This window comes from Letharia lupina (genome assembly GCF_014066315.1).
Source record: "Letharia lupina isolate WasteWater1 chromosome Unknown contig_9, whole genome shotgun sequence".
Taxonomy (NCBI): domain Eukaryota; kingdom Fungi; phylum Ascomycota; class Lecanoromycetes; order Lecanorales; family Parmeliaceae; genus Letharia; species Letharia lupina.
Genome location: NW_023502978.1, coordinates 1,394,997 through 1,411,546, shown reverse-complemented (window position 1 = coordinate 1,411,546; position 16,550 = coordinate 1,394,997). Strand labels below are relative to the sequence as shown.

At 49.3% G+C, this 16,550-nt stretch overlaps 5 protein-coding genes across 5 annotated transcripts; 2 read left to right on the top strand and 3 right to left on the bottom strand.

Annotated features, from left to right (window-relative positions):
• Positions 1-1,510: 1,510 nt before the first annotated feature.
• Positions 1,511-2,965, top strand: HO133_010895 (uncharacterized protein; the record flags this gene model as incomplete). Its single annotated transcript, XM_037301744.1, has 4 exons — positions 1,511-1,552; positions 1,860-2,231; positions 2,255-2,604; positions 2,761-2,965. The coding sequence occupies 4 exons, from the start codon at positions 1,511-1,513 to the stop codon at positions 2,963-2,965; spliced, it is 969 nt and encodes a 322-aa protein (XP_037153378.1).
• Positions 2,966-3,662: 697 nt separating this feature from the next.
• HO133_010894 (uncharacterized protein) lies at positions 3,663-5,749 on the bottom strand (the record flags this gene model as incomplete). The annotated part of the gene is made up of 2 exons (XM_037301743.1): positions 3,663-4,914; positions 4,965-5,749. The coding sequence occupies 2 exons, from the start codon at positions 5,747-5,749 to the stop codon at positions 3,663-3,665; spliced, it is 2,037 nt and encodes a 678-aa protein (XP_037153377.1).
• A 301-nt stretch (positions 5,750-6,050) lies between these two features.
• Positions 6,051-7,870, bottom strand: HO133_010893 (uncharacterized protein; the record flags this gene model as incomplete). The annotated part of the gene is made up of 2 exons (XM_037301742.1): positions 6,051-7,626; positions 7,683-7,870. The coding sequence occupies 2 exons, from the start codon at positions 7,868-7,870 to the stop codon at positions 6,051-6,053; spliced, it is 1,764 nt and encodes a 587-aa protein (XP_037153376.1).
• Positions 7,871-10,203: 2,333 nt separating this feature from the next.
• Positions 10,204-10,919, top strand: HO133_010892 (uncharacterized protein; the record flags this gene model as incomplete). The annotated part of the gene is made up of 2 exons (XM_037301741.1): positions 10,204-10,721; positions 10,784-10,919. The coding sequence occupies 2 exons, from the start codon at positions 10,204-10,206 to the stop codon at positions 10,917-10,919; spliced, it is 654 nt and encodes a 217-aa protein (XP_037153375.1).
• Positions 10,920-11,537: 618 nt separating this feature from the next.
• On the bottom strand, positions 11,538-15,904 carry HO133_010891 (uncharacterized protein; the record flags this gene model as incomplete). Its single annotated transcript, XM_037301740.1, has 12 exons — positions 11,538-11,709; positions 11,874-12,030; positions 12,188-12,632; positions 12,912-13,097; positions 13,361-13,713; positions 13,864-14,061; positions 14,114-14,213; positions 14,359-14,450; positions 14,595-14,730; positions 14,817-14,858; positions 14,947-15,422; positions 15,844-15,904. 12 exons carry the CDS (start codon positions 15,902-15,904, stop codon positions 11,538-11,540), a joined length of 2,418 nt encoding a protein of 805 aa, XP_037153374.1.
• Between the last annotated feature and the right edge of the window lie 646 nt (positions 15,905-16,550).

The window sequence follows — 16,550 nt, the reverse complement described above, 5'->3', positions numbered from 1 at the left end:
TATGCATATGCCCCAATCTCCGTAATCTACTAACTATATGATGAAATTGTACTGAAAGTAAACGCGTTGTTAGCAGCAGCCCCCACGGGGGCCCTACGACGTCCCTACGGGGGCCCTACGGGGCCCTATTTAGGTCCAAATAGGGGTGTCTGACTGTCAAGCGCAGACACCCCCGACTATTGTTAGCAACTCAGCTAAAAAAGCCTAATCCCGGGGGTGTCTGCGCTTGACAGCCAGACACCCCTATTTGGACCTAAATAGGGCCCCGTAGGGCCCCCGTAGGGACGCCGCAGGGCCCCCGTGGGGGCTGCTGCTAACACGCGTAATGGGTTCCGAAACTATCAAGGCCGGGAGATCGTAAATAAGGATTTAAGAGATCAGCATTATATGATAAAAGCGAAGTATATATTAAAATATAAGATATGTGATGTGTAGAACGAACGAATTAATTCTCCAAAACCTCTTCGGGGCCAAGTCCTACAAGTAAGTACAGTATAAAATCAGATGGCTGGGAAACACGGTGGCTAAGATGCGTGGGGACCACATTTCAACAGCATATGCTAAGTATATGCTTTCATTGTGAGTTACCTCGCGCGAGTCAATATCGCTGAACTGAATTTAATTTTCTTCACCCCTGATGAGGTGCTGGTATATGCTGAGTGTATCCCTTTCACCCCGGACGAGGTGCATATACTTAGTATCTACTCACCCCTGCCGAACTTTTTTTCACCCCTGCCGAGCTGTGAGCCCCGAAAGTAGTACAAGCTCAGATATCATGCAAGCACAGCAATGATCAAACTTTGGCCCTATAGTCTTTTACCCTGCAGTGATCTCTTGACCTGATAATCTTAGGGGCACGGCTGAGGCTAGGCACACTTTTGATGCAGCTCTAAGCGCATTGTTCAGGCAATACTTCAGGCGGTGCGTTATCCGGCATCTTGGCGCAGGAGTCTTGGTGCCGGCCTTCGTAGTATAAAAGAGTGTCAGACGTACAGGTAGTTCATGCTGTTTCATATCATCAGTGACTTTTTTCTAACCATAATCGACCTTGCGCGAGTGGTCATGACAGCCACAACTTCATAAGGGTACACCAACAGGACCTCTTCTTCCGCCAAAGCTCTTCGAGGAAGATCGGGACAGCTTCTTGGCTGCCAGCTTTCCTCCAGCTCGCCGCCTTTCTGGATTCCTCTCTGGGCAGCTCCTAGTAGGGGCTCCATAGCCTCACGCGAAGTCCGCAGCTAGTTTCGCTCTCTGACGAACCCTGCTTTTGCATTATCTCGAATCTTTCTTGGTAGGACAGAGCGAAACTTCATTGCAGATGACCTCACCAATTGATGTATCGGCGAGAAGTCCCCACGGCGGACGAAAAAAATTCGAAGCGCGTCACCAAAGCTGCTCGCTACGTCGGTAGTAGCGGCGTCTGCTGCGCGTTTGTATCTAGTCTATGGCCATATCCGTGCTGCCAAAGCCATTATTGATTCTTCGGTGTTATCTACAGCGATCACGCAAGATGGATCTACCAAGAGGATATCACGGTGCTAGCGCAGGCGCTGTCCTTCCTTGAACGAGTCGAGGCGGTTTCCGTTCACTAACATTGTAAGATAATGATCTTGCCTTCGATTGCTGCGAAATTAATACAGCTCATTGTTGAACCTTAGTTGCAAGACGGAAAGCTCCTTGTATGATGCGAATAAATCTCGAGCAGACTTCGAATACGCCTTTCGAAGGCGACTCTTTCATCCCCGAGGCAGGGGCAAGGTTTCTTGCTTCTGTCTGTCTAGACAGGAGTTGCTTGACTGACTGAACTATATATTTGGCTGGAGTTTTGGTTGATAAGACTTCGCTTGCTCTTCATACAGCAACGTTTCTACCCGTATGAGGCCAGCTTCGGCCAAAGAGTGACTTGCCTACGACGATATCTGCGATCCAAAGAATTGAAATGGCTTGAAATTGACATTTTATTGATTGTGGATGACATTCGTGAAAGCTATCAAATCCGAGGAAATCTCAACAATGATTTCTACGAATCCCTAGTCGAAGATGATTGGGAGATCCGAGGTCAGACCCGGCTTAACCAAGCTATGATTGTGAAGCTTCGAGACCGTCAACGAGGGCTAGAACTGCTGAATGACGCTCGAGACAGCTATACGAAGGCAAACTCCTATTCTGGTACACTGTACGTTGCTCATCGTCGCGTCCACCTGAGCACCGAGAATCCGGACAAGACTACTGTAACCTCTCTCGTCTCGCTGAGCCACAAGTTCCGGTCGGCTGGAATGATCACCTTGTTTTTCGAGATTCAAATGAGGTCATGGGCTTCATAGTCAACGATCCCGAGCTATTGGGACTGGAAACTAGAATAGCAGCAGAACAATTTATGGTGGGGGTTGCTGAGTATCAGAACCAGTTCGTGAGAGAGCAATTTAGGTTCCTTCAGGGCCAAGTTGCGAACAGCGACATGATTGGCATGCTCTGGCGATCTCGAAACATCCTCAGGTCGTACCTCAAGAAACACCCGTCTGCGGCAACGCCAAAGCTTCATGCCATCGCGCTCGACAGTCTCGCACGTTTCTATTGTCCTTCAAGTGATTACAACTGGCTAAAGTAAGATCGAAAAGATGCTCATCTGCAAAGCGGCAAAGACCGCCCAATTCAATGCTTTGGATGTGCAAGAAAGCTTGCGAGGGCTGGAGCCCGACAGCGATGCAGGCTTTGATGAGCGCTTGGGTGTCTTAAAGCTTTGCAAATCGAGCTAAACAGGTTAGTCTCTAAGTACGTTGCTGAAGGCTGGCCGAATCTGCTTGAGGAGAAAGAGGTCCTCATTGATTATAAAGGCAAAATAACCCGAGAATATTCGCCTTCGGAAGAAGGCGGACCCGTCGTACGCAGTTCGGTTGAAGGTGCCACAGACCAAGGCAAGCAAGTTAAACTTTCGATTACCATGTCATTTGCCTCGACTGTGTAACATATTCTTGCCCTTATACAGAGAGGCCCAGCTTTGGAGGCAGAGACAAATCCACTCTACGGATCTGCCCGTCCTTCAACGTTACACTTCGATCGTTGCTGAAATGCTGTATAAAACCTCACTCACCTACCGGGACTACGAATATGTCGGTGGTCAATTTTTGAAATCTTCGAACCGGGCCAGATAGATCTCGTTATCTCCGCATTTATACTATAATTAGAGATCATCGACAAAGATAGCCTTCAATATGCCAGCCTTGCCACAAGGCAGAACGTGCTTGGAGTTTCACTCCTGCCTGAGATGGTGGTAAGAATTTGCGCCCTCCAAACGGTACAGCTAATCCTCTTGTCTGAAACGGTCGAATTAGGCTCTAGCTGGTCAGATTCGGTCATTGGCCAAGGTGATCGATCTATCCCAGATATGACAGCTGCGTTACAGGCTATGGCGGCGAGACATCAATTCCATGCACTAATAAAAGGAGCACTGATTCCACAGTGGCTGGCCGACGAACGGGCCATTAATTCTAGCGCTTCCAATCAATTGTCTGGGGAACTCGATAACAGGATTTTAAGACAATCTCTGTTTCACCATTGCTGCTACTAAGCGTGGTTGCACAGTCCTAGTATTCTACTCGCCTCGAGCAATGACTTGGGGTTGACTGGGGTAGAGAAAGTATGCCAACATTGACCAACTTTCACTAGTCTCCGCCGGGATTCGTACAAAAGCGCGGTTGTTGGATGACTACCTCCGGGCCGGCGCAAAAGGGTGTACCACGGTTGGTCTTCAGATGGGCACCATCAGACAACAGCTTGGCCCTGAGCTTGACCGGAGGGACAAATCTCCCGATATCGCATTTACTAGAGTTACTTATGAGGATGGCATAGAAAAAAAATGGGTGCCTATCAAAGTCGAGTTCCCTTTTGGTGGAGGAATCTAAAAGATCTAGAAATCTCACGCATGCCTTCGCTATGATGCGGTCAAAGCCATGGACCATTTCCAGGTTCTTGGATAGATATTCATGCACAGTTGCGTGAGCTAGTGAGAGTTTCCTGGCACCGGTGTAGGAGTCCACATGGATTAAGACCAGGCCGCAACACATTGGTACTATATCATCTTCAGGAATCATCGCATTCGGGTCGATGAACGTTGTACTATCTTCAACGGCAAGCGCTTCCCGTAATGCTCCAACAGTGATGGGTAGGCGAGACGTTACTAGCCAGGCAAGAATCTTGAGTGGTTTATCTGACTTTCCAGCTCTGATGCGGTCTAGTGTGATTTTGTAGAAGTCATCCAGTTTGTCGGGTATGGTTTCGAGGGCCCTTCTCATTTCTGTCACTGTGTGTAGTCTTAATAGCATATCCAATTGGAGAGACACAAGTATGAACATTCCATCTGCCAGCGTGACGAGCTTTTCCTGTGCATCGCTGACGAAAACGTTCCATCCAGGACTCTCGCGGATGCCTCGGGAGGCGGTGGCCATCCTGCTCTCGATGAAGACTTTCAAGTCCTCGTCTTGGGCGGAGATTGTACAGCGCAGAGTGTGACCTTCGAGGTTCTCGCTATCGATGGATTGTGGGCGACTAGTGACTAGTACTTTGGTGAAAGTCATCAAAGTCTCGATGACCCTCGCCAGATCGTCTCTACAATCTGGATCAAATTCGTCAAGGGCATCGATAAGCAGCCATACTTTGGAGAACGCCGTCGAAATGTGTTTGAGTATCTCAACATGTTCGTTGAGATCTGGTCTGGTGTTTTCTCTGCGATGACGGTGGTAGATGGAATCTACTTCGACGGGAATAGAGTCAAGCCGTCGGAGGAGTTGATATGAAAAGCTTGCTAAGATCGCTTCGGGTGTCTGCACGTCTGACGTCTGCGAATAATCGCAGTAGAAAGAAGCCACGCCTTCGCCGCGGCCAGCATCAGCTTTGAGCTTATCGACAATGCAGGACCTACTGGTATTAGAAACATAGGTCTCGGTAGTAATGAGGGGTTGCCTTACATCAAAGTAGATTTGCCTGCGCCAGGTTTACCCTGCGCCCACAAGACAGGTGACACATCGTTTTCCCATTGCTTATAGCATTTGTCCTGAAATATCCATTGCCCAGTATTTGGTGATCGCCTCCTCTTGACCGTCTGGTGCTTCGCGCTTGTGTCTGTTGCACCTAGCCATTTCAAGATGTTCTCATCAATCAGAATTTTCACATCCTCTTGTATGGCTAGCGTCACCTCAGGTAGTGGTGTGACAATCGTCAGAATCAGACCGATATTTTCTGCACTCTCCTCTGTGATGGTTGCGGAGCGAAGTGAGTTCTGGAGAATTTTAGAGACATCTCCAGAGGTCTTCAACAGGATTTCACAGCCGTCAAGGGTAAGAGCAAATTGGAACGTCTGGGTGTATCCATGAAGCTCTGCCGAAATATTCCGCGTTTCTCGCGTTTTGAATGGCCATTTCAACGCCTTGAGCGCTTGGCGAGCCTGCGATCCCTGCGAATGTTTTTTCAAGTCGGCGAGGAGAGAGCGGAGTCTTGCTCCGCAGCGAACATTGGCAAGGTACAAGGTCGTTGTGGTCGTGAATGACTGGGATAGCTTCAAGGAGTCATTTCTGACAAGATCCTCCAATTTGGTGAGGACTTGACTAAGCTGTTGTGTATCGGCAAGGAGCCCTTGAACATCACTTCCAGAGTCAGAGACACCCTTGCAGTAGTCGTGCAAGATCTGAGTGAGTTGTATAGCCAGTGATGCAACTCCGGCAACAGTCCCCAGGATCGTGACAGGGTCGGTCATATCTGGCTGACGATATATATATGAGAAGGTGTGTTCTCGAAGTTGATTGATGGATCATTGCTTTTCAGCCTCGCGCAATCCTGCCCCGCACCACTCTTAATTTTAGAAGAACGTGCATTGGCTAGAATCATCTTCATAAGCTCGAAGTCGTGATATCCATTTGTATCTCTTATGTCATAACCAATGGGGGAGTTCTCAGAAAGATGATTTCGATCATGACTGGTGTGCATAATCGTTGCTCATACTGTTGTACGTAGGCTAGGAACGTAAAGGTAGGCCTTGAGCATGGATATTTCGTCCATCAAAGCCTACAGCCGCCCTCATGCCTTAGACACCATTCCATCTGCACAACCCCAGCGCCAACCCCTCTCATCACAAGCCTCTCCCTCATGTCAGCCAACCTCCTTGTCGTGCTCTCGTCGGGCTTCTTTCCAGGGGCACTCCACATCACCTCTGCCGCCGCCGCCACCCTTGGCCACAGCATACCATCCAGATTGACACTGTCCGTAAGCTCGCCCCACAGATGAGCTTCTCCGCCGACGACTAGGTGTCTTTGGCTTTGGGGTATATGAGCTACTGGATTGTACGCATACATGTGCCGCCAGTTCTTGTACGGACCGCAGTAATCTAGATAGGGTGGTTTGACAGGGCTATCTGGGTTCGCAGACTCCGGGTCTATGAAGGAGCCGTGGCCACAGTCGAGGTACCAATGAGCGTTTGAGCCGAATAAGGTTCTGTATCCTTTGTTCAGAATGGAAGTGAGAGCATTATCGTCGCTGCCTCGCCACGTTTGGATGATGACGTTTTTGGGGAGGGTGAGGTTCCAGTCGATTACCATTTCTTCCCACATGATTACTGTCAGGCAATATGATGTTGCCAGGGAGATAACATGATCGATAAAGGCCTGGACTAGCGGTTGAAGGATTTGATGAGAGGCGGAATTGACCGTCGGGTCTAACAAGTACGCATTCAAGTTTAGTTCGTCGCCGCCAAGATGGAATAGGGAACTGTGCTTTGATGTACGGGAAAGTAGATCGGTAAGGAGGGTCTCGATGAAAGGCGGGACCTCGGAAGAGTTGAGTCGTAGTTGGCCAGATGGTGGTTCCAGGGCGTACTCAGGCCAGGGCATGTCTTTAGCGGTGACGAGGTGTGGGTAAGCATTACCAATAGAGGTAGTGTGGCCAGGAAGATCGATCTCGACGAATACTTGCACACCGTAATTCGTACCGTGGCGCTGGACAGCCTCCAAATCTTCTGTATGCCAGATTTGAGATGGACTGTATGCACCCTTGAGTGCTAAATCTGGGAGGGCTGGGATCTCGAGAGGCCACGACTGGGCGTCGGTCGCGTGTATGTGCAGTCGATTGAGCTTATTGGAGGCCATAGCTTCAATTGTACGCATTACATCTGCGGGTGGGATCCAATTGCGGGAAATGTCCAAATTGAGGCCTCGATGTCCGAACGCTGGTCTGTCCTTAACCGTGAGAGGAGCGTATGGCGTGTAGAAGCCAGCATTTGGAGTGGAATGAGCGAAGAAAAGTTGAGCAAATGTCTCAAGTGCGTGTAGTCCCCCAGCTGGGGAAGCAATCTTGATCACTGCGCTACCATCCTCAGAGACCTCAATGGCGTATGCCTCGGACTTGTCCAAGCGCTCGGTATCCGCCAAGTCATTGCGCGGGTCTTCTTCAATGGCGAGCTGCTCAATGTACCGCTTTGAGTCATCTGTGGCCGGCTCGAACTGAACGTCTCTCGCATGGAATTTCCGAGGCACGAAGCTATGATTCAGAACGTTGTGCTTCATACGTTCAAATGCCGACTGGAGCAGAGTTTCCGATGAAACCTGGCCCTTTGTTGGCGTGATGCCATTATGAGGAAAGCTGCGGTGTTGGGGTCAGTGCGAAGGATATGACAGGAGTACTGGGAGGCTGTTCACAAGATCACTTTTTCCACGGTAGTCCAGAGCCACTCGAGAGGCTGAGACGGGGCTGTTCTACTTGTGTGCACGAGCTTAACATTGGGTGAGAGCCACAAGGTTGACGAGCCATGCTCGAATTGCTTGGGTTGAGGCCATAAGGCGAATGTGGAGGTGAGGAGTGCGCAATGCAACAATAAGGAGCGCATAATGGCCGGACGTTGAATGTGTTGGACATTCACGATACTTGTACCACGGGTCTATGATTTAGTAGAGGTTTACCAATTCAAGGTACGCTACGGGGATCGGTACGGTACCCGCAGATCTTACCGGGAACTCCATCTTAGGCTCGTGCCGTTCCCGCCCCCGCATATATCTAAAAGACGCTAGAGCATTACTGCGAAGCCTTAGGTGAAGAAATCATATAAGAGTCGACTCTGAGCACTCTGGGATTCTGCCGTGAGCCCATAATTTGTTACAACATCGCGATCTAATCTAGGTAGAGTATGTTCGCTATGATATACAACCATTCGCCCTGGATTGACCAGCTGGCCTAGGACCTATTTCGTGGGCGATACAACACTAAAGTACGGTGAATCCTCATCAAAGAAAGGGTCTTCAATACAGCCGAGAACATGTCAGCGACTACTCTCTCTCACCATCCATGCTAACCCAACTGAATCAAGGGTTCCTGCTTGCTCGCCTCCACGTCGAGTCCCCAGCCAGTGCGGCTGGCCTTTCTGTCAAACGCGTAATGGAACAGGCTCAGAACTCGTTCTACTACACTAAAAGGTACCTACGATGATGCAATGGAGACAGTCGAACATCAGGAGCCAGACCATAGACGGATCGCACATAAAGCCAGAACGTGGCTTTACAATGCGTTCCAGGCTTTGTCATTGAAAAAGACCTCCAACATGCGCTAGCAGATGAGTCGTGTGATACGGTATTGGATGGAGGCTTGTATTGGAAGGGCAAACGATTACCCCGTTGCGTGCTGGCTTTTTCGTTGTAGATCAGCGGAGGAACGTTGTGAATTTGGTACACTACAGCACAAAGAGCTAAATGGATGACAATCAATATGTTCCGTGCTACGCTGCACAATTCATGGGGGGATCATGCACGCAATAGTCCCGAGGAAAGCTTGGAGCCATCCATTTTGAACGTGATTTTGCTTATAAGCGAAGACCACTCCTGTCTCTGCTCGATGGTTTGAATCTCATTCAGGCCGGCTTCTACTGGAAGGGAGAACCAATGACAAGAGAGGATACAGAAGCTTTGTTAGATGCGTCAATCGAGACTAAGATACCTGCACTATTGGACGGTGTGCTGGAAAATTGCGCATTCGCCTTACCTCCTGCGCACGACGCCCGAATGGTCGAAAAACAAAGAAGAGGATAATCGTTGGATGATCGAATATGGTATTTTACAGGCCAGGAGCGGATGGGATGATGCCACACCGTGGATTCGTTTTGAGCTTAACATTGGACGCCAGATGCAGGATTTGATTGTTGCGAGCTGGATAGTCAAGCTGTTAGCGGAGACGACAGAACTACAGAGGCGCGATCACTGAGTAGCGTGCCGCTCGAACAGGGTTTCTTTCCATTTGATATAGAATTTGGGCGTCGAGCATAACATTACTCTGTGCTTGAGGACGAAAGATGATTCATGTGTTGCGCATCCAAATTGTTCGTAAGACATGGACTGTCCTCTGTAGTTCCACGTTGGAGGATTTCAAATATTCAGAAGCAGAGCCAGTGCAGACCAACTACACAAGCATCCATCAATGTCCGTTTGAGCTGACTCTCCGTTGTGGTTACCAAAAACATGATGACCTACTAACGTTCCCTTCATCGCCTTCGAAGTATACCCGCAAAGCGCAAGCGTGAAGCAGTCGCCCTGAGTCTGATAGGGGCTGAAGGTCGGGGCAGATTGGGCAAAGCAAGTCGACAATAGGAGAGTATTGAATTGATTTCCCATAGGACCTACCCAAAGCTGTGACAATACCGTAAGGCTGGGGTTGCTCCTACGGCGCAAGAGCGACGCAGGGTACTATAGAGACCTCAAGTGTGACTTATCAAGCTACATTTCAAAAGTGCTCAGACTGTAAGTGACGATGTGTTGCGATCTCAGGTAGTGAAAGACTACACAGAGGGAGGATAAGCGGTGCAATCGGCCACTAATGCGTTTCTTCCACATTGCCCATATTATTGCCTGCTCCACGCCACGATTCAGACACCCTGCAGTGAGCTGCCCAGTATATAGCTGGCAACAGTGATTTAAGAAAGCCAGTGGCTCACCAACCCTGGAGCTGATTAGTCATATGGAACATCGAGGGTCCCAGTATATACGGACCTCTGCAGTGCCAGCCACAAAGCTCGTCAAGATTCGCATCCAACGCAGACCCCGGTGATGAAAAGGCACTACAGCTGATAGTTCTTCATTCTGCAAATTCGCTGACCTTGAACGTTGGATGCCTCGGGATCTGCGACCCGTCACGCGCGAGCGCCTGCACCCACGGAACACCCTTACTCCACCAACAATGCCTGTCCGGCGCCAGCCAATCCTTTTCCAAGTCCTCCCGATCCACCGTCCCCAACACCGTATCGAAGATATCCGGAAACCCCTCCACCATCGGGAAAATCGCATACGTCAAATTAGTGCCACAGTGCCCGCAGAACGTCCTCGTGCGCTTCGGCGAGCTGCCGAAACACCTCAGCGTCGAACCCTCAGCGATAGCGGCTCCCGCCGTCAGCACGTCCATGGCGGGACGCCAGGGGCCGTCGTTGGAGTCGATTTTGGGGGAGGTGGGGTTGGGAGGAGGGGCCGGGCGCAGGGAGACGGTCATCATCTCTGCAGGGACGCAGATCCATGTTGGGAGGATGGAGCCCGTGGCAGTGCGGCAGTCGTTGCAGTGGTCGGTGGCTACCATGGGAAGGTGGATTGGGTTGTCCGGAGTCGAGAATGGGTTGCGGGGGCGGGAGGAGAGCTGTGGGATTTCGATGCGGTAGCGGATTGCTCGGCAATTGCAACCACCGTGGACGATGAGGGCGTGCTCCGGTAGTGGCATGTTGAAGGCCGGTGTGACAGGATAAGGAGCGGACAAAGAAGCTGCTGGACAGTTATTGTGTTGGCTTCTGGACCCAGCCGCCGGAGGATATCTTCGAGCAATGGCACGACACGGGTGACGCGACCGCTTTAGGTCTACAATCACAGTGCGAGTCAAAGAAACCTATAAGACATTCACTGGATGCCTGAGCCACGGCGAATTCCGAGTTCCAACCATACAATCAACTAGAGGCCCCAGAAGCGCCCCTAGCTAAACCCTAAGTTTGTCGCCATGTGCCCCGAAGCCATCCCCTCCAGGATACCCCTCCAGGACGTCCCGCACGCCACCCCGAGGCTTCTTTTCACCCCCAAATCCAATGCGCGCAGTGCGCAATCGCTGTTGATGAAGGATCCTTCAGAGGCTTCCGGTCGTCGCCAAGACTCTGAGATCAAAAGTAATAAATACACTCCGCTATTCTAGATCAACGTTCTGTCTTTACAGTACAAACTTATATAGAAGTTACAGTATCATAACTCTCGAGGCGCAAGAGGCTTTATATATCATATTTTATCAAATATGAGAACTGCAAGTTGTTTACAAATTCATACCCAAACAGCATGGCAAGTTACTACTTCATACCCCCCCAGGGGTATGCAAAAGAGTTTGGGGTGTGAATTTGTAAGGGATTGATGTTTCGGGGTATGATTCAGTAATTAGCCCGTGGATACATCCACCGTCAACCCGTCAAAACGTCCAAGTGGAATGTAGGCATATGACCAAGGAGTTCCAGAGCTTTGGCACCCTAATAATTTAATAGTATTAATCCTTTACTGATCCCATATCTCCATCCCTTGAATGACACAGCCTTCTCCTTCCGCCCTCTCCACCATTTTGCCAACTACATATACTGTCTCACCAGCCATTTCCAGATCTTCGAGGACCTCGTCTTGGCTTTCTGGAGAAACAATGAGCACCATGCCGAGGCCGGTGTTGAACACCCTGATTAGAGATAGCGCAGTCAGTAGAAGTCCCAACTACAAATTGACCAAAAGCCGTTGGACTGCAAACCCAATGGACACGCATGGCCAAAACGTCAAATCGTGGAAGCGAGTAAGATAGGAAGGCGCATGACTTTCGGCACCCCTAACAGTGTTTTGACGTACCTTGCAAACTCGTCATTGTCCATGCTCCCTGCTTTCTTGAGCCATTTGAAGACGCTAGGGATTGGCCATGTCGCAGCGTCAAGCTCTGAGGCAAGGTTCTTGTCGTGCATTCGGGGGATGTTTTCGAGAAGGCCACCGCCCGTGATATGCGCAGCTCCTGATTTGCCATGTTAGTCTTAACAAATGACGTGAAGCCATTGGGCCATTCAACTCGTGGCCGTCCTCTGCTAAACCGTGAAGCCATCAAAGTTTTCATCATCATCTCGATGACTGATGATGATAGCATCGCTAACGCTTGGAAGACTTCCGCGTACCTTTGATCAATCCGTTCTTGACAACCCCAAGCACGCTCCGCACATAAATCCTCGTCGGCTCCAGCAGCGCCTCGCCCACGCTCCTCCCACTCCCCTGCTCCCACGGCGCCGGATCACTATACCTCAGCCCCTGTCCCTCAACAATCTTCCGTATCAAGCTGAAGCCATTGCTATGGCACCCACTACTCGCCAAGCCCACGAGAATATCTCCGGCTCTCATCTCATCTTTCAACGGCAGCATCTTATCCCCCTCCCTAATTGCTCCAATCGCCGTGCCGCAGACGTCGTAAACGCCGTCTTTGATTATGCCGCGGATTTCGGCGGTTTCACCACCCACGAGGGCGCAGTTTGCGAGTTTGCACGCGGCGCAGATCCCACGGATGACGGAGGCGGCGGTGGAGATGTCGAGGTGGGCGCAAGAGTAGATGTCTGCCATCATGAGGGGCTGCAGCATGTCAGTACGAGCACCTCACCAAACAACAAGAGAAGATGGAGCGCTGTAGACACGATTGTCGCGATGCCATCGCCACGCTGGTCATCGCGTTGCTGTCACGGAATGACGTTAAGTCAACGGGCTAGCCAAGCCGTAAAAGCCCACTGCTCAAACGTGGAGCCATCAAAGCGAGCAAAAGCGACCATCACGCCTGGGTGCGATTGATCAAACCTCGTCTTGGCATCCCGAGTATTCTGTCCACCGCGAGGAAAAGTAGATAAGGAAACGCACCTCGGCGCCCTGACAGATTATATCGTTATATAGCATTGCTGCTAAATCTTGCCCTATGGTATCGTGCTTTCCCACCGCTTGCGCGATCAAAAGCTTCGTGCCCACGCCATCGGAGCTTACTACGAGTGTTGGTGGAGTGGTGTAGCCGGCAGCTTCGAGATCGAACATCGCTCCGAAACCACCTAGCTATAGAGGAGTGTTAGCATTGCTCTTTTAAGGATCCCTACACCGAGACATGTCGCAGCACCACAAAGGGATTAACCAGAACTGCACCTGCTTGCTTCGCGGATTCGACGATGTAAGCGTGGAATTACAATGGCCGGACAATCCAATTCTTTCACGTCAATCCGAGATAGCCCACGGTGACCGGTATAACTTTAGACACTTGCTTGGTAGAAAAGCTCGAGTCTGGCCAAAGAACATGGAAATGTAACTCGGAAAACACTTACCTCTGTTGATGCGCCTGGCCGGTCTGTTGATCTCACGTACCCAGAGATTTGTTTGACCAGGGTATTGCCGGCTTCGATGGAGACGCCGGCGGAGGCGTAGACGGAAAGGACGTCTTTGGCGGTGGTGGTGGTGTTTTTGAGGTGGGGGAGGGCTTTGTGGCCGATGTCGGTACGATAGTGCATGCCTTTGAAGGTGATGGAGGATATGAGTTTATAGGCGGATTGGAGGGCGGCTTCGAGGGTGGGGCCGGTGCTTGTGGCTGCGAAGACGCGGCCGCCGGATGTCAGGAGTTGGCCAGCGGAGTCACGAGTGGTGCCGGCGTAGAATATGTGGTCGGTCTCGGGATTGATTGCTTATTGGAATGTTAGTACTGATGAGACCTACTTAGTGTTTAATGCCCAGGGACTTTTGATAGGAGAGCGTAGATTCGCCTTTGTAGAGTTGAAACCTTCTAACAAAAACGAATCACACTTCATATTCAAAAAAGGGAATTTCAGCTTACCGCTATGATCAATGGATATAAGGTCGTTTTTTGCAAAAGGGCCAGGGTACCCCGAGGCTGCGGCTATGACAGTCACTGCCGTAGCATTGCTGCATTTAACATCGACAGTGTCAAGGTAATTATCGGTACATGCAACCATAACCTCTAGAAGATCTGACTCCATCAAAGGGAGTAGAGTCTCGATTTCGGGATCACCGCCTGCGTTCGAAAAGTAAGCACTGGCTGTTCAGGACTTAAATCGAACGCCTACCCCTCGTATTATATTCAAGGACGTTGATTTCTCCATTGTCACCAAGCATCAAACCAGTAAACAACCAGCCGCAAAAGGGCATGCGTTCTCTTCTAAGAGCCTGCAGAAGACTTCGGCGTCAATGAATACTTTCTAAAGGGTTCAAAAGAGTCGTGAATCATGTCTACGGAGCTTCTACTTCCGAGACATGTCGCAGAACCCATCTTTAGGCCACGGAATGGAGAAAGGGGATTCCGAAGACCTACGTCGATAGTTGGCTGAAGTATCGTCTCGTGTATTTTCGTGAGCAGAGCGTCAGAAATGATTGACTTTGGCAATGGAGAGTAGACTCCCATTCCTTCAAGCGGAGTCAGTATATAGATTTGGGGATTAGAGGATGGGCCAGTGGTGCAGATCTTTAGAGCTTACGCTTCTGAGACATGATTCATAGCTCCAAAAGACAGTTGAAAAGGATGGCGATAGTGTTGAAGAAATAACCTACCACCCGTATTGGGTCCACTATCTCCATCGCCCGCTGCTTTATGATCCTGCCCCACGGGAAGACTCTTGATCGTATATGCATCACAGAAGCTGATGATAGAAACTTCGTGCCCTGAAAGGTACTGTTCGATGACTACCTAGTAGTTGCCGAAGTCAGTATTGCTACTTTGGGATAGAATTTTGGGGCAAGGGGTCCGAAAAGGGAAGAAAAGGCACCACTAACTTCGTTGCCAGCTCCACCGAATTTTTTTTCGATCATCAGATCCTAATTTTCGAGATCAGCATTGTTACATTGTGATAGATTTAAGAAATGCATCCCGGAAAGCGGAAAAAAGACACGGAAATTCAATTACCTTGAGTCCTTCGTGAGCCTCTTCTTTCGTCGATGGCAGCAGGACTCCTTTACCCGCAGCGAGGCCACTTGCTTTTAGGCAGGTTCGAAAATTTACCTCATCAAGATACATCTTGGCACTTTCATAGTCGTTGTGCGTCTGGAACTTTGCTGTCGGGATCGAGTTCTTGATCATGAAATTTTTCGAAAAGGCTTTCGAACCTTCCAGCCGGGCTGCCCGTATCGATGGCGCAAAGCATCTGATGCCCACAGCGCGAAAGTAATCCGCGATGCCATTGCAGATTGGCACCTCTGGGCCAACTACCACCAGGTTGATGGACTTGTCCGTAGCGAACCTTACAAGCGCTGGGAAGTCGTCGGGGCTTACTTCGCTCTTTGGAACGATCTCTGTCTTCGGCTCTTTTGCAATGCCAGGGTTCCCGGGTGATGCGTAGGTTTTCTCCAGTAGGGGTGATTGCGCCAACTTCCAGGCAATTGCTAATCGTCATTGTTTTGTCAGATGACGCATACAAAGAACCAGAGTAGAAGATTGTAACACAACCACAGTTCAATCGTGAAAGTCAATCTGCCTCTGGCGGACAATACGACACACCGAATAATCATTTGGTGGATTGACTACAAAAAGCCCATCGACAAAATGTCAAATCGCCAAAGGAAGCGGTGAGCAGCATAGATCCCACGGCCTCCACAGGGAAATGCCCAAAGTCACGCCATTGCTGCTTACTATTAAGAAACGATGAAAAGCGTTGAGTAGTGGGACTAGTCCCCATCCGTAGCGAAGTCGTCAAAGTGTTGAAGCGTTCAGCGCCTGACATGACTTTGGGCACCCTACTGCCGTTTCATGGAGCAGAACAGACCACGAAGCCAAGCCGGAAAGTGATGAGATGGACTGACTTACCATGCTCTCGACCTCCAGAGCCAACGAGTAAAACGCGATATCGCTCAATCTTCGAAGCCATTTTGATCTATCCTTTCCCCAGGCTGATGCGTGTTCGAGATTAATGAGTATCGTAATCATGCGGCCATGTCATTAGGATGGATTGGCAAAGAATGGCACACGTGACTGAAATTCTTTGAGCGGAACCTGCAGCGGTGTAAATCGCTTAAATATAACAGATTTTTTTTAAACTTATCCGCTCCCCGAAGATTCCCCGTCACTACGGCGGAGGAAGGCTAATACGGTGTTCCATTTAAGGCAAACCCTTTTTATTCAATCCTGTTTTTCTTTAATATATAGATCGATATGAAATATTTATATTTTATATATTACGTATATTATAATATTAATTATAATTACGAAGTAGCTATTAACTCTATTCTATTAAATTAATTTTTTTTTATATTATAATTATTAATTATATATTTAATTAAATAAATAAAATTATCGATTATTCTTTTAATAAAACGTACTCGATTTATTTATTTATACTTTCATTTCTATAATTATATTATTAAAATAATTTAAAAAATACGTAAAGTTACATAAGAACTTTTTTCTTTATCTTTATAATTAATCGCGTTTTTCTAGAGATATTAAACGCACCCGCAGGGATAGGTACCTGCGTACTGACCTTCACGCCGGCTCTTTCGGTACATATGTTGCAG